The sequence below is a fragment of the Desmodus rotundus genome, chromosome 9 (genome assembly GCF_022682495.2).
Source record: "Desmodus rotundus isolate HL8 chromosome 9, HLdesRot8A.1, whole genome shotgun sequence".
NCBI lineage: Eukaryota > Metazoa > Chordata > Mammalia > Chiroptera > Phyllostomidae > Desmodus > Desmodus rotundus.
The window spans coordinates 37,000,332-37,018,172 of NC_071395.1; the positions used below are offsets into that span (position 1 = coordinate 37,000,332).

At 60.3% G+C, this 17,841-nt stretch overlaps 2 protein-coding genes across 4 annotated transcripts; one reads left to right on the forward strand and one right to left on the reverse strand.

The window, feature by feature from the left end:
- Positions 1 to 1,447: 1,447 nt before the first annotated feature.
- On the forward strand, positions 1,448 to 9,435 carry GRIN3B (glutamate ionotropic receptor NMDA type subunit 3B). Its single transcript, XM_053911180.1, has 9 exons — positions 1,448 to 1,888; positions 3,615 to 4,207; positions 4,669 to 5,701; positions 7,528 to 7,673; positions 7,760 to 7,875; positions 8,002 to 8,153; positions 8,471 to 8,635; positions 8,723 to 8,781; positions 8,983 to 9,435. The coding sequence occupies exons 1-9, from the start codon at positions 1,463 to 1,465 to the stop codon at positions 9,329 to 9,331; spliced, it is 3,039 nt and encodes a 1,012-aa protein (XP_053767155.1). The 5' UTR covers positions 1,448 to 1,462; the 3' UTR covers positions 9,332 to 9,435.
- An 88-nt stretch (positions 9,436 to 9,523) lies between these two features.
- On the reverse strand, positions 9,524 to 16,775 carry TMEM259 (transmembrane protein 259). 3 transcript variants are annotated; one of them, XM_045202535.3, is made up of 11 exons: positions 16,352 to 16,775; positions 13,173 to 13,448; positions 12,453 to 12,552; positions 12,123 to 12,233; positions 11,790 to 11,912; positions 11,610 to 11,710; positions 11,471 to 11,528; positions 11,257 to 11,337; positions 11,013 to 11,145; positions 10,840 to 10,939; positions 9,524 to 10,753 (listed from the first exon to the last, which is right to left on the reverse strand). In XM_045202535.3, exons 1-11 carry the CDS (start codon positions 16,577 to 16,579, stop codon positions 10,199 to 10,201), a joined length of 1,866 nt encoding a protein of 621 aa, XP_045058470.2. In that variant the 5' UTR covers positions 16,580 to 16,775; the 3' UTR covers positions 9,524 to 10,198. The 3 variants fall into 3 exon arrangements, with proteins under 3 accessions (XP_045058470.2, XP_024424852.3, XP_053767157.1); XM_024569084.4 differs by having other exon boundaries at positions 11,257 to 11,340; positions 16,352 to 16,774; XM_053911182.1 differs by lacking the exon at positions 10,840 to 10,939 and having other exon boundaries at positions 11,257 to 11,340; positions 16,352 to 16,773.
- Positions 16,776 to 17,841: the final 1,066 nt, after the last annotated feature.

Below are 17,841 nucleotides of genomic sequence, written 5' to 3' on the forward strand. Positions count from 1 at the left end.
CTCAGTGACAAGCCAGTCGTGAAAGGCGTGTGTGGACTGCGCGCCCGCTGGGGGCCGGTCAGGGTGAAAATGCCTTCTAGCCAGGGTGGGTTTCTGTTTCTGAGGTTCCTGCTGTCAGCGGGACCGGCGGACCCTGAGGGCACCAGCTGGGAGCCCCACCTAGGGCCAGTGCAGGTGGGGTGCTCCCTGGCGTGACTGCAGTCCCGGGCAGGGAGTGGGCTGGAACCCAGGCCCCCAGGGGTTCTCCTCGGCCTCAGGTGCCTGACCGGGGACTGCCTGGAACTCGGCCCCCCCTCGCTACAGCCCTCTCACATCTCAGTCTGCACTGCTGGTTGGCACTGTCTCTGCCCTTCTCACACTGGCTCCAAAAGAGTTTGTTTTCATGTGAAAAAAATCAACCAAGTGTAGGTTTATTCATTAGAGCTGGAATGTTCCATGCCAGAAGAGTGCCCTGCACCTGGGGGATGCCTGGGGGACATCCCCATTTTCTCAGCCCTCCCCCCTCACCCGCCCTGGGGACTATAGGGTGAGAGCCGCACCGGGTGCTACTGGCCCTGACTCAGCCAGCGTCTACGGAGTGCTTGCCATGTGCCAGGGCTACAAGGACCCTGGGTCATTTGAAGTGGGAGGCCCACAGAACACAGGAAGGCTTGGGGATTGGAAGATGGAAGGGAGCTATAGACAGTTCTGGAGCAGTGGACAGTGGTGTCACCAAGTGTCTGTGTCACAGTTGCTCGAGCAATGAGAAAGCAGTGTGTGGTGGAGTCACGGGCAGAATGGGCTTCAGGGGGGTGGGGGTGTTCTGTATCTTTCTGGGTGACAAGCAGGGGACATTTTTTAGAGCAGTGGCATTCGGCACTGGGTCTTGAAGGGTGAAAAAGGATTCTCTGGTTTCAGTTGCCTGCCCACAGCTAGAGGACAGGAGATCTGCCTCAGTGTCCCCAGGGTGCACACGACGTTCGAGCACACTCAGATGGAGGTGGGAGGTGCTGCTGTGTGAACGCGGAGGCACACCCTGACTCCTCCTGAGCCTCAGAGTCCCTGACTAAACAATGGCCACATTCCCAGGCTGGAGAGGGGATCCTGGAGTACAACAAGAGCGAGTGTAGGTAGGGGCAGTGTCTGACTAAAACCTCTCCCTGGTGGCAAGCTTCAGTCTCCTCCTGGCACAGAAAGGGGACGAGCAGTGGTTATGTTCAGTCCCCGTGCAGTGTGACCACTGGGGCCTGTTTCCTGCCCTGAGCAGTAGGTCCCACTCTTCCCTAGTGGGTCGCTGGCATAGGGGGAGGGGAACGGCTGGGGGTGGGATAAGGCGAGGGCGTGCCCAAGGACGGTGGAGCCAAGCAGGGAGGGATGCGCCAACCCGGGAGGGTGGGAAGGGTGTGGCTTGGGCTCCTGGGATTCTGCCTCCCGCGTGTAGCACCAGCGGTTCCACGCCACGGCACCTGCCGGTAACTTTGGGATGGAGTTTGTGCGGGCGCTGTGGCTCGGCCTGGCGCTGGCGCTGGGGCCCCTGCCCACCGGAGGCCACCCACAGCCGTGCGGCGTCCTGGCGCGCCTAGGGGGCTCGGTACGCCTAGGCGCCCTTCTGCCCCGCGCGCCCGCCGCCCGCGCTCGCGCCCGCGCCGCCCTAAACCGGGCTGCCCTGGCGCCGCGGCTACCGCACAACCTGAGCTTGGAGCTGGTGGCCACCTCGACCCCTGCCCGCGACCCCGCCTCGCTGGCCCGTGGCTTGTGCCAGACACTGGCGGCGCCGGGCGTGGTTGCCGTGCTGGCCTTCCCCGAAGCGCGGCCCGAGCTGCTGCAGCTGCACTTCCTGGCGGCCGCCACTGAGACCCCGGTGCTCAGCCTGCTGCGGCTGGAGGCGCGCGCGCCCCTCGGCGCCCCGGTACGCGCAACGGTGGAAGTCAGGACCTGCGGGGATCAGGGGTGTGGATCAGGGAGGCCCTGGGATGACCCTGGGATGCGGGGACCTGGGGTCCCTGGGGCGCGCGGGAAAGGACTTATAGACCTCGGATGCAGGGACAGGAGCCCCGGGGATGCCCAAGAGTTCGCGGGACCTGGGCCCCAGGGCTCCAGATGCTCCCAGAGCACGGGAACTGTAGGCAGGAGCCCAGGGGCTCAGGGACCTAGAGCCCAGAACTCGCGGATCCGGAACCCCTAGGATGCCCCGTTTGGGGTGCGGTACTCCGGTGCAGACCCCTTCCTTGGGCCTTGGTTGTGGAGTCCCGCCACAGCGGTCCTACCCCCTTTCGGCTCCAGAACCCATCCAACTTGTTGGGAACAGCTCCCTCTCAATACGAGAGCGCCTCCTGGTTCCCACCCCTCAGGACCGCGGGTCTGGGAAAAGAAAGCGGGGCTCCCTGTTTGCTCTCTGGGTGGGGAGCGCCCTTCTTGGACCCCCAGGGCACTCTGTCACTCCAAATCACTTTTGGAGTCACCCCCATCCTCCTTTTCACCCTTTCCACGTCTTTGGAGTTTATTTTCTCTTCTAGTTTCACCCCATCCCCACCCCACTCCAGGTCCGGATTTGGGACGAAAACAGACAATGAGATAAGGAGGAGAGAAGGGTGACAGGCAGGGCTCTTAGGACCCTGTTGTGCCCCAAGGAAAGAACCGGTTCCCCAACCTCCTAGGGCCAGCAGGCAGGGGCCCAACACGGAACATGGGGCTAGGGGAGACTCCCTCCCTCCAAATCTACCTTGAAGCCCCCTCCAGGCCATCCTTCTCCACAGGAGGGAAGACCCTGATCCTGGAGGAGGCCTGAGGTGTCATCAGGCTGTCACTGTGTTGAGGCCCCTTTTCTGTCCCCCTGCCTCTTCCACTAGGGAGATTCAGGACCCAAATCCAGGCCTATGGCGCCCTCTGCTGCCGCATCCGAGAACTGCGCCCTGCAGTTTGCACTGTCGGGTTTTTGTGGGGACTGAGTAGCAGCGCCCAGCCAGTCCCCCAGCTCTGGCCGCCCTGTCCTCATGCCGGCAACATCCTGCCCACCTTGTGTCTGGCAAAGTCTCCCTTCCTTTACAGGCTAAGCAAATCCAGGAGAACTTTCTGGGTGCCACTGAGTGCAGAGGAACCCCTCAGCCCCTGGATTGCCAGGCTTAGGGGCAGTGATGTGCAGGAGGGGTCCTAAGAAGCAGCAATCTGGCATGGCTCAGTGCATGAGGGCATCAACCAGTTTGTTGTTATGGATCCCCGGTCTTGAGCCTTTGAGGGGTTCCTAGACAGAGGTGTAGGCGAGGTCAGACTGTGGTGAATGAGGGGTTCAAGGCTGGGAGAGCCCAGAACGGTGAGCCAGGGTTCCGAGGTGGGGATGTCTACATAGAGGAGGGGGCCATGCAGCTGAGTTTTGAAGACTGTATAGGAATTGACTGGAACAGAGGGAGAAAGGTATTCCAGATCGGGAATGGCACATGCAAAAACCCTCAAAATGGTGTGCTACCAGGGAGGCTGGGCTTTGTGCTGTTGGCTGTGGGGCACCACAGAGAGGTTTAGAGCAGGTGTGGGCTGGGAGGAGGCAGGTACAAGGTCCAGTTATCATCTATTTATTGAACACCTACTGGTGGGGAGGGTATGGTGGTCACCAGCCCTAACTATGATCACTCCCTTCCCAGAATCCGTTCCACCTACAGCTGGACTGGGCCAGTCCCCTGGAAACGCTGCTTGAAGTGCTAGTGTCTGTGCTGCAGGCCCATGACTGGGAGGATGTTGGCCTGGTGCTCTGTCGCATGCGGGACCCTGGTGGCCTGGTGGCCCTCTGGACAAGCCAGGCTGGCAGAGCCCCAAAGCTTGTGCTGGACCTGAGCCGGCCAGACACCCGTGTTGCAGGGTTGCAGGCCCGCCTTTCCCTGCTGGGGGCGCTGGTGGGGGACTCAGCCCAGGTACCTGTGGCCGTGCTCCTTGGCTGTGACATGTCCCGCGCCCGTCAGGTGCTGGAGGCTGGGCCCCCTGGACCCCGCTGGCTTCTGGGCACACCACTGCCCGCTGAAGCACTGCCCACAGAGGGTCTGCCACCTGGGCTGCTGGCGCTGGGCGAGGTGGCTCGGCCCCCATTGGAGGCTGCTATTCAGGACGCAGTGGAGCTGGTGGTACGGGCACTGGGCAGCATGGCCCATGTGCAGCCAGAGCTCACCCTTCTCCCTGCCACCAACAATTGCAATGACCTGCAGCCAACCAAGCGCACGTCCTCAGGCCATCTCTTGGCACGGTGAGTGGGGACCCTGCTGTGGAAAGGGTGTGCAGTTTCCACATGGAGGCGCCTCTGCCTGGGGCAACATTATTGTGCACTTGCTGTTTGCCAGGCTCTGTGGCCTCACGAGAGGGTGGCTTTGTCCCTGTCTTGGTGGAAGCAGGACCTGAGACAGGGATTCTGGTGAGGGGCTCACTTGGCACTTTGCAAGCAGCAGAGGTCGGCGGGCACGCGTCTCTGCCTGCCAGGCAGCTCTGGAGGGTGGACAGTGCCTCAGAGCCAGGGGGCCCTCCCTGGGAGTTCAAACTGCCTGGTCAGTCATTGACTTTGGGCCCCTGCTGGTAAAGAGATCTGGTGTGGGGGGATGCAACAGCATCCACCGTGGTCCCCAGTGTGTGCTGAGAGGTGGGGACGGGGTCTGAGCTTTGCTGGGGAGGCTCCCACTGCCTGATACCTGCTTGCCTCTCACCTTCTGCCAGGTTCCTGGGCAACACATCCTTCCAGGGCCGCACGGGGCCAGTGTGGGTGACCAGCTCCTCCCACGTGTACATGTCCCGGCACTTCCGGGTGTGGAGCCTGCGCCAGGACCCGCTGGGCACCCCAGCCTGGGCCACGCTGGGCAGCTGGCGAGACGGGCGGCTGGAGTTGGAACCAGGGGGTGCTGCTCTGAAGCCCCCACCCCCACTGGGTGCCCAAGCCCGGCCCAAGCTGCGCGTGGTGACGCTGGTGGAGCACCCATTTGTGTTTGCCCGAGAGCCAGATGAGGATGGGCAGTGCCCGGCGGGGCAGCTGTGCCTGGCCCCTGGTACCAACGACTCAGCCACCCTGGATGCTCTGTTTGCTTCCCTGGCCAATGGCTCGGTGCCCCGTGCCTTCCGCAGATGTTGCTATGGCTACTGCATTGACCTGCTGGAGCAACTGGCAGAGGACACACCCTTTGATTTTGAGCTGTACATTGTGGGCGACGGCAAGTATGGTGCCCTGCGGGATGGCCGCTGGACCGGCCTGGTGGGTGACCTGCTGGCCGGCAGGGCCCACATGGCAGTCACCAGCTTCAGCATCAACTCGGCCCGTTCGAAGGTGGTGGACTTCAGCAGCCCCTTCTTCTCCACCAGCCTGGGCATCATGGTACGAGCACGGGACACGGCCTCACCCCTTGGCGCCTTCATGTGGCCGCTGCACTGGTCCATGTGGCTGGGCATCTTCGCCGCCCTGCACCTCACAGCACTCTTCCTCACGCTGTACGAGTGGCGCAGTCCCTATGGCCTCACACCCCGCGGCCGCAACCGCAGCACTGTTTTCTCCTATTCTTCGGCCCTCAATCTCTGCTACGCCATTTTGTTTGGACGCACGGTGTCCAGCAAGACACCCAAGTGCCCCACAGGGCGTCTGCTCATGAACCTGTGGGCCATCTTCTGCCTGCTAGTGCTGTCCAGCTACACGGCCAACCTGGCTGCAGTCATGGTCGGGGACAAGACTTTTGAGGAGCTGTCGGGGATTCACGACCCCAAGGTAGGTGGCTGTGGGGAATGGGGGCCAGAGCTGGGAGGTTGCTTGCTGTATGTCCCGAACCCCAGCCACATGTGAACATCCACTTGTGCAAACATTTATTGAGCACCTATGGTGTGCCAGACACTGGGGACCCAGCTAGCACAAAATAGGCACAGATCCCTATCCCTGGGGGATTCGTTGCAGGAATTAAGATAGATCAACAAAAGAGATGGTGATAAAGTGCCAGGGACAAAAATAAGGCAGAGTGGGGACACGGGGATAATGGCAGGGACATTTTCTCTAATGGGGGTCAGGAATTCCTCTGGGAGGGGTTGACCTGTGAGGACTTTTATGCCGACATCAGAGAGGAGTGGGCACAGCTCCTGTGCAAAGCCCCGGGGGCAGAACTTGCCTGGTGGTGTTGGGGTGTTGGAGCAACAGTGAAGGCCCTTGCAGCTGGAGCAGAGGGTCAAGGAGGTAACAGAGGGGACAGGTCACACAGGGCCAGAGGGTGTAGGACCCTCTGAGATGAAGCCTCTCCTGGGAGCCCTGGAGGGCTTTGGCAAAGCAAGGGTGTGCCCCATTCTATATAGTTTGTTTTTAATAAAAAAATTGAATATCCCTGAGTGGGGAGCAAAGAACATGCATGAACCCATTGTCTGGCTCCAAAATCAACTGCCAGCCACTTTCATCCACCACCAACCTCAACCACTGCATTCTGATGAAGCAAATCCTGGCCCTCGTGTCACTTCACCATAAATACTTGGAAGTCTGACAAACATAAGGCCCCCTTCCCCAGCTGTCTTCCCTCCACCCCCGGGGTTTGACTCTGGAGCTTAAACACCCGCACGTTGCAGATGGTAGAGACCTGTGGCTCTCAGCTCCGGGTTTTCTCTCATCTCTTTTGTTCCTTAGTGTGTGTTTGTCCAAGAAATTGTTGGGGTTTATTTTTACCCCATAGTGTCTCCCACTGTTTGAATCTTGCTGACTGTGTGCCCTGAGGGGTGTTCAGCATGTTCTGCTGCCCCCCCGCCCCATCCCCATGTCCTTTGTAAACTGGTAATAAAACCTAGACACTGTGCTGTGTGATGCACTAGCCACGCAGGTGTGACCACTTTAAAAATTAATTTAATCAAATGCAAGTGCTTAACAGCCATGGACAACAGCAGCGATAGTGTTTTCATCATCACGACAAAGTCCTAGGAGGCTCAGTCTAGATGGTGTGGCTTTTGGTGCTGCTACAGTCCCATGGGGAGCAGCCACTCTCTCATTCTGCAGGAGTTTGCACAGACCATGGGTGGCGCTGAGATCACCCATGGTGGGGATGGTGGAGGGCATGGTGGGGCCTGGATGGGGGCTGCAGAGGGGGTAAGCAGTGGGCAGACTGTGGGTGTTCTGAAAGCAGAGACGACCCCACAAGATCTGCAGGACAGAACATGGGACCAGAGGAGGGAGAACAGGGAGCCATGGAAGAGGCAGGGGAGAAGGCGGAGGTCTGCAGTTCAGGGCCAGGTCTGTGTGGAGATGGACGTTTGGGTACTTAGAACAGTGAGTTTCAGTTGGGCAATTCTGCCCACAGGGGACTCTAGGCCATGCATGGGGACATGTGTGGTTATCACACTGGGGGTGCTCTTGGCATTGCAAGGATGGTGTCAAGGATGCTGCTCTACACCTGCAGTGCCTGGGGTCCCCACCCCCCAAAAATGACCTGGCCCTGTGTCATCCAGGAGGGAAGACACTGGTTGAGAACACTGGGCCTGGGCTGGTGCCCAGAACAGAGTTGGGTGGGGAGCAGGGTGAGGGCACAGGGGCTGCCTGGTGCTGACCAGTCAGTCGCCTGCCTGCAGCTGCACCGCCCGTCCCAGGGCTTCCGCTTTGGCACTGTGTGGGAGAGCAGCGCTGAAGCCTACATCAAGAAGAGCTTTCCCGAGATGCACGCGCATATGCGAAGACACAGCGTACCCACCACACCTCATGGTGTCGCCATGCTCACGTGAGATCCAAGTGTGGGGCAGGGCGAGGGGCAGGGTGGACAGGGGCCTGCCTGGGCAGGTATTCACCCCATCTACGTCCCCACAGGAGCGACCCCCCCAAGCTCAATGCTTTCATCATGGACAAATCACTCTTGGACTATGAGGTCTCCATTGATGCCGACTGCAAACTGCTGACTGTGGGCAAGCCCTTTGCCATTGAGGGTGAGGGGCCTCTGAGACCACTGACCCTGGGGCAGCAGGGAACCACTGCATCGTGGGCTCAAGGTGGGAACAGCTCCCCCAGACTGTCTCCGGCCTGGTCCCAACCTAATTCCTGCCTTTCTCCAGGTTATGGCATCGGACTCCCTCAGAACTCGCCACTCACCTCCAACCTGTCTGAGTTCATCAGCCGCTACAAGTCCTCTGGCTTCATCGACTTGCTGCATGACAAGTGGTACAAGATGGTGCCTTGTGGGAAGCGGGTGTTCGCTGTCACAGAGGTGGGACAGGGCCTGGGACACAGGGTGGGGGTAGGTGTTGGGGCCCTGAGCCTGCGTGGGCCTCAACTGAGGTGGCTGACCCCCAGTTTATATGCAAGATATGGATTTCTCTGCTTTTGTGCGCTCCCATTCACCCTACAAAACCCAGCTTCAAAGCCCTCTACTGCTTGAAACCTTGCTCTAGAACGTGGAGCCCTAGCTTCTCAATCTAATTGCACTGCCCTAGGTCTCAGGCCCAACCTATGTCCCCCGGGCCAGGGTTCCCCAAGGGTTTGCCATGACCATGAGGGCTTGTGCCTGTGCCCCACCCTTTGCAGACCCTGCAGATGGGCATCTACCACTTCTCGGGTCTCTTTGTGCTGCTCTGCCTGGGCCTGGGTAGTGCCCTGCTCAGCTCCCTGGGAGAGCACATATTCTACCACCTGGCACTACCATGCATCCGGAAGGGCAACAGGCTGCAGTACTGGCTGCACACAAGCCAGGTGAGGTGATGGCACGGGGTGGGCAGGTGTGGCCAGCCTCCCAACCTGACCCGACCTGACCCAACCTAGTCTTTGTCTGGCTCACAGAGAATCCATCGTGCCCTCAACACAGAGCCACTGGACAAGCAGAAAGAGCCTGAGCCGAGGTAAGGGGCTCTGGGGTTGCTCCCACCCCTGCCTGCAAGCCTGCCATTTACGCCTGTGGGCCCCACTCCCACTCCAGACCTCAACTTGTCGTCCCTGCCTCCCACTGCCCACAGCCTCCTCAGTAACCCTGACCCCAGAGGAAAGCAGGCACACCCATTTCTCAGGGGACACTAGTCTAGCCCCACCCATTCTGTCCTCAGGGGTCTGGAGAAGCAGCAGCGGGACACACCAACTGCCCCAGCAGGTCAGGGTGACTGGACACGGATACACCAGACCACAGTGAGGGAACGTCATGTGTGCTTCCTGCTGGAGCCTGTTGCAGCCACTGCTACATCAGTGGTGGACAAGAATGTGGAGGGGGCCAGGCCACCCAAGGGCCCTGTCTGGCTCTGCTCCAATGGCCAGCCACCCACCACGCTGCCCACAGGTGCCCCACACCCAGGAGAGCTGGAGGAACTGGAGCAGCACATCGCAGGTGTGCGTGCAAGGCTCCACCAGGCACTGATGCGGCGCAGGGAGCTCCTGGCCCAGCTCCCCAGTGGCACCTGAGATGGGCCACTGTGCCTGCTCCAGGTCAGACAGGAAATGCCAGGGGGCCTCCTTTCCTGCTAAAGTCCCCACCTACCACTTCTGTGGAAGGTGGCCATACCCCACCACACCCAGCCCACTTGGCTTTGCATGAGGGCGGACCCTGCAAAAGCTAATCTCAGCACCTGGCTCATGCAGACACTAGCCAGTTGCTGTCAGCAGACAGTTTATTCTATATACAAACACAATTTTGTACACTGCAATTAAATAGAATGGAATGAGCGCTCTGCAGTCCTCACCGAGTGACTTGGTTGGGCCATTGGGCTGCTGGCCCTCTGCGCAGGAGCAAGGCTGGACCCTAGCGCCTGGTTGCTGTCTTTGACAGCTGGCACACGCACACCATGTCCCTGTGCCCATACCCCAGTCCTGGCACGCACACATGGGGGCGGGGGCCATGGAAAAGGCACTGTGCACGACGGAGCACCAGCCAAGAGGCCAGGACTGCAAGGGCTGCCCCCACCAGTGCTCACCTGGCTCAGAGACCTGCTAGGCTCTGCCCCTAAGTACGGCTTGCTCCAAACCTTTCATCAACCCCTTCCAGAGCCTTCCATGGAGACCCCACCCACTTTTCTGCCCCAGTTCATCAGCCTGCCTAGATATTTCTGGCTGAGGGGACCCACACACATGTGACGGGCAGGCTGTAGGCAGGACCCATGCCTGTGGGAGAGGAGCCCACCCCTAGGCAAACCAGAGGGACCCTGACACAAAGCTGACTGCACAGCCCCAGACACACTGGGGACAGCCTCCCTAACCTCCAAGGAACCCCCAGCCAGGTCACACCCAGCTGGCCTGGGCAGCCGGGGACAGAGGCACTCAGCTCCCCAGGACTTAGGAGCCAACCTCCAAGGGTTCATCTGCTGGGGCCGGGGACTCGGAGCTGGGACCACTCACCCCAGCAGACGAGGGGGCTGTGTCAGGTGCTGGGGAGTCACTTGGGGGTACACTGTCCTGGGGGGCTTGGAGGCCCTGAGGGAATGCCCCACTGGGGCTCACGGGGCTGGCTGCCCTCCGCTCCATGAGGGAGGCGCTCAGGCCAGAGAGGAAAGAAGCGTCTGTGATGATGGCAGCTGTCTCTGCCATCCAGCCCAGATCACTACTGGCCGCTGCAGCCACCGAGGCCGCTGCAGCCACCAGAGAACTGGGTGCTTCAACCACGGGCCTGGGGCCCCCACCAGCCCCCAGTGAGCCAGGGTCCAGGGTGGGGGGCTGGCTGGTAGGGTCAGGGGCAGTTGCTGGGGTGCCCCCATTGTTGTTGAGGTCATCCGGTAGTGCTGTGGGGGTGCCGGGGCCCAGAGGCGGTGTCTGTAGCAGCATCTCCTGGATACGAATCTGCTGCAGGATGGCAGGCAGCTCATAGTGGTGGAAGAAGTAGATCATGGAATGCTAGAGGCACAGTGGGGGTGGGTCAGGCCTAGCCCAGGGCCAAAGCTCCCACAGGCCGGACCTTGGGGAATAGGCAGGCCCCTCACCTGGATGAAGAGCCAAGAGGTGACAAGGGCCAGGCTGCTGTACTGCCCGTTGAAGCGGTAGTGGTAGGCGTAGAAGGCAAAGTGGTACAGGTAGAAGAACCTGCAGGGGGCACAGTGAGGCACCGCCAGTCCAGACCCCACCCCAACCCCGCCTGGACCCCTGTGGCACTCACCGCAGCCAGTGCCTCTTGCTGGTGTTGGTGTGGCAGCAAATGGCATCATACTGGTCAGCCAGCCACACAATGAGGATGATGTAGAAGGCGGTGGTGGTGTCATTGAAGAACTCAGACATGATGGCCTCCATCCCTGCGGGAGGCCGTCGATTGCAGTGGGCATGGCAGGGAGGCCGGGGACAGAGGGGAGGTGGGGGTGGGTGTCTGGGTGGAGAGGCAGAAGGGTGGGCAGAGGGGTCCTCACCCACAAGGGCCAGGATGACGGTCAGCAGGGGCGCTGCAGGGAAGGCGATGGCCATGTTCATCTCCAGCATCTGCAGCAGGTCCACTGCGGGCAGAGGGTGGTGGGCGGGCAGACCAGGTGAGGTGTCCCTCGGAGGGGGTGGGGGGGGGTGGGGGGCCATGGGGGCCCAGGGCTGACCCCACCTTTCCTCCTGCTACCCGGTGGGGAGACTCACCAATGAAGACAAAGATCTGGTGATGGGAGTAGCGGAGCAGCATGGACACGCTTAGGGTCTGCAAGTGAAGGCACGTGAGGCTGGGGAAGGGCCACCTGCCCCATACACTCCATCTCCAGCCCAGCCTCAGAACACTCACGAAGATGACCATGATGACGAACGCAGCCAGATAGGATGCTCGGGCCATCCACATGCTCACAAACCGGTAGTGCTCGCCTGACACCACGTTCCGCAGGAAGCCTGTTCGGGGAGGCTGTGAGCACCACGGCCTGCCCTCCATCCCCTGCCCGTCCCCACCCGCCTCTGGTCCCATTTGCACCCTTGTTCTCCTCGTTCTCAGCCAGGCCCTTCACGCTGGACATGAGGATATCATCGTAGCCCAGGAACTCGGCCAGCAGCAGGCGGCTGAAGCGGTCCCCAAAGCACTGGTCCCGTGTGGGGTCTGCAGGTGGCACACCAATGGGGGTGCACCTGGTAAGGCCCCCCCCCCAGCCCAGGCAGCACTATGACTGCTCAGGACCTGGGCGATGGTCCAATGAAACAGGGGGTTGGGGGACAGTTTTCTGTAGCTGCAACAGGGATGGCCCCCTGACCTCGGTCTTAAGTGCTGCTGAGCCACCCCCCACCCTGGCCCTCTCTCAGGGTGACTTACCCAGGGTGACCACCATGACTGGGATGCTGAGCCGCTGTCGTGTGGCCTGCGACAGGCGCAGGAAGCCGTATTCCAGGGAGTACTCCACGATGTACTCATCCTGTGGCCACACTGTGGGTGGGCATGGCCTGTCAGCCTGCAGAGCCCTGGCCATCCCGCCTCCCACCTTCAGAGGAGGGGCCCAGAGAGGGAGAGTGACCACTTCTGTCAGCTTCACATGCTGCTGACAGATGGGGAAATGAAGGCTGGGAGTGGCCGTTTTCCCCATCCAGGAGTGAGGCCCCACTCCCCTGCCCAGGTGACTCCACCTGACACCTCAGCAACACGTACCTTTCGAGGGTGTCTCAGGGAAGGGGAACTCCCGGCTGTCATTCAGGGCCTCGGGGCCACCAGGTGGCTTGAACACCTTGGGCTCAATGTCCAACTCAAACTGTGGGTCACCAGGAGGCAGGGTGTCAGTGGGCCCTCAGCACCAGGGGGCTGGCCCAGAGGCCCTTCTCCTGCCACCTAAAAGGAGATGTTCTCTGCCCCTGCCCAGGCAGGGAGTGGGCCAGAGGCTGTGACCCGCAGCCTCTGCCAGAATGTCCTCCATCTCTGGGGCTGGAGGGCCTCTGCCCAGCATCTCACCAAACACCCCTCACCCAACATCAAGCTCCTGACTCTCTCCAGGTGAGTGGTCTGTGCCCCAAAGTTGGGGATGAGACCACTTGGGTGCGGTCTGTACAACACCCCACCTGTGCTGGCTCTCTTACCCACAGGACCCTAGCCTCTGACTGCACAAGCACGTCCCTCCCTGCAGACTACAGGCCCCACACACCCACCCCTGCGGGCAGTTGTGCCATCTGGGATGGCCAGGAATGCTAGAGCTCTCAGCCCAGACCCTCTGGGGACCTCCTCAGTACTCCCAGAACAAGACCAATCCCTTCCAGGTGACGGTCTGCCTCACGCAGCCCTCCATCCTGCTCCAAGGCCACACGACAGCCAGGCCCTGCAAGGTCCAGAGCTTCCCCAGCAGCGATGTCGTCCTGCACATGCACTTGGCCAGATCACCTGGATGGAGCGGTTCCCAAACATCTCCATGGTCAGCTCCTCCTCCTCCTCCTCCTCCAGCTCCAGGCCACCAGGTGCCGCTGCCAGGCCGGGGAAGCTGCTGTGACCGCCGTCACAGAACTGCAGGAAGACGGGCGCACGACTCGAGTTCTGCTGTACCTCCACGCGTAGGACACCCTCTCGTGGCCACTTGTCCCGCACGTGCTCCAGGCAGTTGATAGGTGATCGGGAGAAGACGATGTGGATGTAGGCCAGCACGAAGAGCACAAACAGGGCCTGGGGATGAGGGCACCCACCCTGACAGTGAGGCCTCAGCTTTGTGAGGAAAGGAAGGGAACCCCAGGGCTCTGAGGTTCCCTAAGCCCTAAACCTGCTCTGGCCCCTCTTGGCAGCACAGATTTTGGGGGTGTCACTGGTCCAAGATCCTGACCACCCTTCTCTGTGTGAGCCAGGATACGGCACTCTTGTGCATATGTGGGACCCCCACCCTGGCAGAGACCAACTAACCTCTCCCCTCCTGGGAGGCCCAGGCCAGGTGCTACCACCCCTGGGCCACCTGCTGTGTCCCCACTGTCCCCAAGAGGCCTGCCCAGCTGCCTCACGCTCAGCCTTATCCTCAGAATGCCCCTGACCTCACCAGCTAAAAACAGCCTCCCTTACCCGCCAGGCACACTCTGCACCCCCCCCCCCACCATGGCAGGGCCAGCTAGAACTGCAGAGACAGCCAACCCTTGCAGCCTGGGCCAGCTCATTCTGCCTAAAGCAGTTTCCCCATCAGTAAAATGGGGTCAGCAGGGTTTCATCTGGGTGTTCCTGCTTCCAGGGGATGTAGGGTCAGGTTTGGGGACATCTCTGGTTGTACACTGGGAGTGCTCCTGGAATCAAGGGGACAGTGCCAGAGGGTGCTGCACACCATCCTCAGCACATCAGTGATCAGGATGGCCCCCACGGGGAACAAGCAGCCCGATATCAGAAAGGCTGAGGTGGGGGGGACATTACCCTACCTCACCAACAGGACTTTGTGCCTGGCTCAAAGTAAGCGCATCAAAAGGGCCCTCCACTGAGGTCTACTTAGATGCACCCTCCTACCTAAGAGCCCACCTCACTTCCTGACAGTCTTGCTTCACATGGGGCCCCAGTTAGCTGAGGTCACCCTCCCAACCTAGAGAACATGTCCAGTGCATCACCCCCATGCATCCCACCTACTGCCTCACCCTTGGGGAAAGAACCCAACTGGCCCGGTGTAGTGCCCACCTTCCTAGGAAAACATGGGTGCCAGGGAACTAGTGACCCCATGACTGTTCAACCAGAGACTGGAGTGATCCCTCCGCACGGCCAGCACAGGCCACACCCCCCACACCCGCATGCTCCCGCACCAAATTCCTATTCTCCAGGACTACCTGACTGTGTGATCCAGAACCACAACCTGAAAAAGCCTGGATCATGGAGAGACCAGAGCACAAAGCCCCTTCTTGCCCTCTGGCAGGGACACCGATGCTCAGGGAGTTGGTGAGTTGCCCATTACCACACAGTCACCAGTAAGGCTGCCAGAACCCCATCCCTACGGGACCATGAGCCTGGCACTCCTGGCCTGGCAATGGTGGTGGCTGTGACCTGAGAGGGATGGGGAGAGGCCCTGCCTCTGAGCACACTGCTGCATGCCCGGGTCCAATCATACCTGAAGCAGCAGGAGCCCACCCCAGACTCCCCAGTTGCACGAGCTCCAAGATCTCTCCTGGGCCAGTACGAACTACTTCCCTCCTTTGCAGCCAAAAATGCTGCAAGGAGACGGGGGTTAGGGCATCACTAAAATCTCAGCAGACAGACATTGCAGCACCCAAGCGTTCAGGTCTCAGCAGACAGATGCTGAAGACAAGAACACAGCTGGGGAGGAGGGGGCCAGGGGAGGTAATGAGTAATGCCAGAAGAGCCTCCCATAGGCCTGCACCCCAGCCCTTCTTCTCAACATGGTATCTAGGGACCACAGAGCTGGTGATGGGAGTTGTGAAGTGCAGGGGGTGGCGGTGGGACCCACAACTCAGTGGGAAGCAATCAGACAGCTAACCCTGAAGCCTTTATGCTCAGCCCCCTTCCCCGATCTCCAGGATCTGGGGCTGGCTGGCAACCCAAGTGCCTCCACCTCCAGCATCAGCCTCAAAGGGAACCTGAAGTGAACCCGAAGCTTGCTTGGCAATGTCAAAAACCCCAGCCCCTCCCTGTCAACACTCTGATAGGAAACTAAATGCCTGTTCCTCCCTTTCCTCCGCCATGACAGGCAACAACTGAGACCACCTCTCTCCGCTCAGGAACCCAGGACCCTGTGGCCCAGTGAGCTCTGGGCCCCCACCTGAGTGAGCCAACCCCCTCCTTGGAGGGACCCAGATCAATGCTGGTCCTTCAGAAGTTGCTCTCATGAGTGAAACCTCTATGCCACCTGAGGGAGGATGGGAAGGAGGTTCCTGTGCAGTCTCTTGTTAAGACATGAGTAGTAGCAACGGCTGTGACTTTGTCACTAATTCTGGAGAAATGACCTCAGCTAGGTCATATTCCCTGTAAGGCTCAGAGGAGAAAGAATTGGGGTTGGAGGCTTATGGAAGGTCCCAAAGAGGGGAACAGCCCCAAGAAAAGGGGAAGCAGAAGGAAGTGCACTTCCAGTGCAGGTAGGTGGTTCCGGGGTGTGTCCTGAGGGGGGAGGGTGAGCCTAGAATCCTTTCAAGTTTTAGGAAGCCTAGGACTGGGGACCTGGGCTAGGACAGGCAAGAGATGGCAGGATGGGGGAGTCCTCCCAAGGATAAGGATCTCACGTGGCAAGATAGGGGAGTCAGGGCTGGGAGGAAGTCAGAGGCAGGTCAGAGGCAGGCTCCAGACCCCGGTCCCCAAGGAAGTGGGTCACCAAAGGAACTATGAGGCCAAGTATGGGTGCGGCCTGGAGAGTGCTGGGAGTTTCTGGTTGCGGTAGCAAAGACCGACACCTGTGCTACCACGACCAGGAGGCCACCCACGGGGTGAGACTACAGACTTCGGAGGGTGATGTGTGAGGGGATCAAGCGCTGGGACGGCAGGCTAAAAAAAGGGGTGGGTACCCAAGAGATCGTATCGGGTATAGACCTCAATATGGGAGGGACTGGCCATCCTGGGCGGCACTGGGGTCAAGGGTCGGGGGTCCGGGCCGCGGTCACCTTGAGCAACACGAAGAACTCGAAGAGGCGGCGGAAGGCGGGCGGGAAGAGCCGCGAGTAGGTGACTGCCATCTTGAAGAACAGCGCATGGAAGAGCCGGTCGCGCACATTGATGAGCGGGTTGGGGTTGAGGTTGGGGGTGCGGGGCCCGCGCGCGGGGGCAGGACCGCCGCCGCCGCCGCCGTTGGGCCCGGGCCCCGGGGCCCCGGGTGCCGCGTGCTCCGACATGCCGCCCAGCGTCGCGCCCTAACGGCCCGCGGGTCCCCGAGGGCGTATCCCGGCCGCCATGGGCCTCCCTCTTCGCCGCCGCGCTCCTCAGGGCGCCTTGGCCGCCACGGTCGCCATCTTCCGCCTCCGCGGCCCTGCTGACGCTAGCGAGGCGCAGCGCTGGCAGGAGCGGCCCTCGGGAGCTCGCTGGGAACGTAGGGACGCCGGCGGTCAGCCCACGGCGGCCCCGCCCTCTCGCTTGGCCGCGCTGTGGGGCGGGGCTGTTTGCCCTTATTTTGCATATTTCCCCCACAACGCCTTGCGGCTGCCAGGACGCGATTTGACGGTAAAACTAGTAAATATATGACGGTGTTACGTGATCAAAGACACCTTAGGTAAGTGTGACCTTAGGTAGGAGATGTTACTTGAGGTGGTGCTGTAGAAAGCCAGGCCAATTGTAAACGTAAACTACATCGCTCTGACTGTAAAGTAATTTTGTTATTTGACTTTAAATACCTAACCCCGGAAGATGGGTATTCGTGCTCACTTTGTAAACCGTATAATGACGTGGGGCCCCTGGGTGCCCCGAGGGCCTTCTTGCCCTAAGTGAAGGGGTCCTTTGACGTAACGCGGCACTAGTCGTGCCCCGCCTTTCCCCTCGTTAACCAAGTCGCCCATTGGGCGGACCTCTAGCGGGTTACCACGCCCCGAGCCAGCAATTTCGCCGGCTGGTGACGGGCAGTTGTAGGCCACGCGCTTGCATGAGAGGAGAGTCTGGTTTAGCGGAGCTTAGTTTTGTTACCATCAACGCGAACCTACTACCCACGCACTACCAACCTCCTGTTTTTCTTCCTCCATTAAGTGTTCTACATTCATTGAGCACATACAATATGCCAGGTGCTGCTACTCCACTCAACAGTTTAAGGCGTGGAAGGCGGGAGTAGGAGACAGGGGGCATGGGACGAGGACCCTGAGCAACTGCCCTGAAGAAGGACAATAGAAACCCTAGGTCTGCGGCAAACGGTTTAGGGAAATGAACGCACAACGCCCAGGGCCCGTGCACAGTGGTGGGTGCACAGGCTAGTGTCTGCTTTCACAGAGCTTAGGAACCAGCGTGGTTCGTTCCTGGTGTCTGGACGACAGTGTCTGGTCTCGTTCTTGACGTTGAACACCCCACTGTGAAGGGTGCAGATGGGGGCCTCTGAGAAAGGCCAGGGCATGGGGCATTATGGGGGTGGCTGTTCTGAATTGAATTGGTTGGTCAGGGAAGGGTGTGACTTCAG

Coding starts and splice junctions, on each gene's coding strand:
- TMEM259 (XM_024569084.4), bottom strand. CDS start 16,579: ATGTCGGAGCACGCGGCACCCGGGGCCCCGGGGCCCGGGCCCAACGGC. Junction 12,234..12,452: donor CCCTGAGACACCCTCGAAAG/GTACGTGTTGCT, acceptor GCCCACCCACAG/TGTGGCCACAGGATGAGTAC. Junction 10,940..11,012: donor AGCAAGAGGCACTGGCTGCG/GTGAGTGCCACA, acceptor TGCCCCCTGCAG/GTTCTTCTACCTGTACCACT.
- GRIN3B (XM_053911180.1), top strand. CDS start 1,463: ATGGAGTTTGTGCGGGCGCTGTGGCTCGGCCTGGCGCTGGCGCTGGGG. Junction 5,702..7,527: donor CGGGGATTCACGACCCCAAG/GTAGGTGGCTGT, acceptor GCCTGCCTGCAG/CTGCACCGCCCGTCCCAGGG. Junction 7,876..8,001: donor CAAGCCCTTTGCCATTGAGG/GTGAGGGGCCTC, acceptor GCCTTTCTCCAG/GTTATGGCATCGGACTCCCT.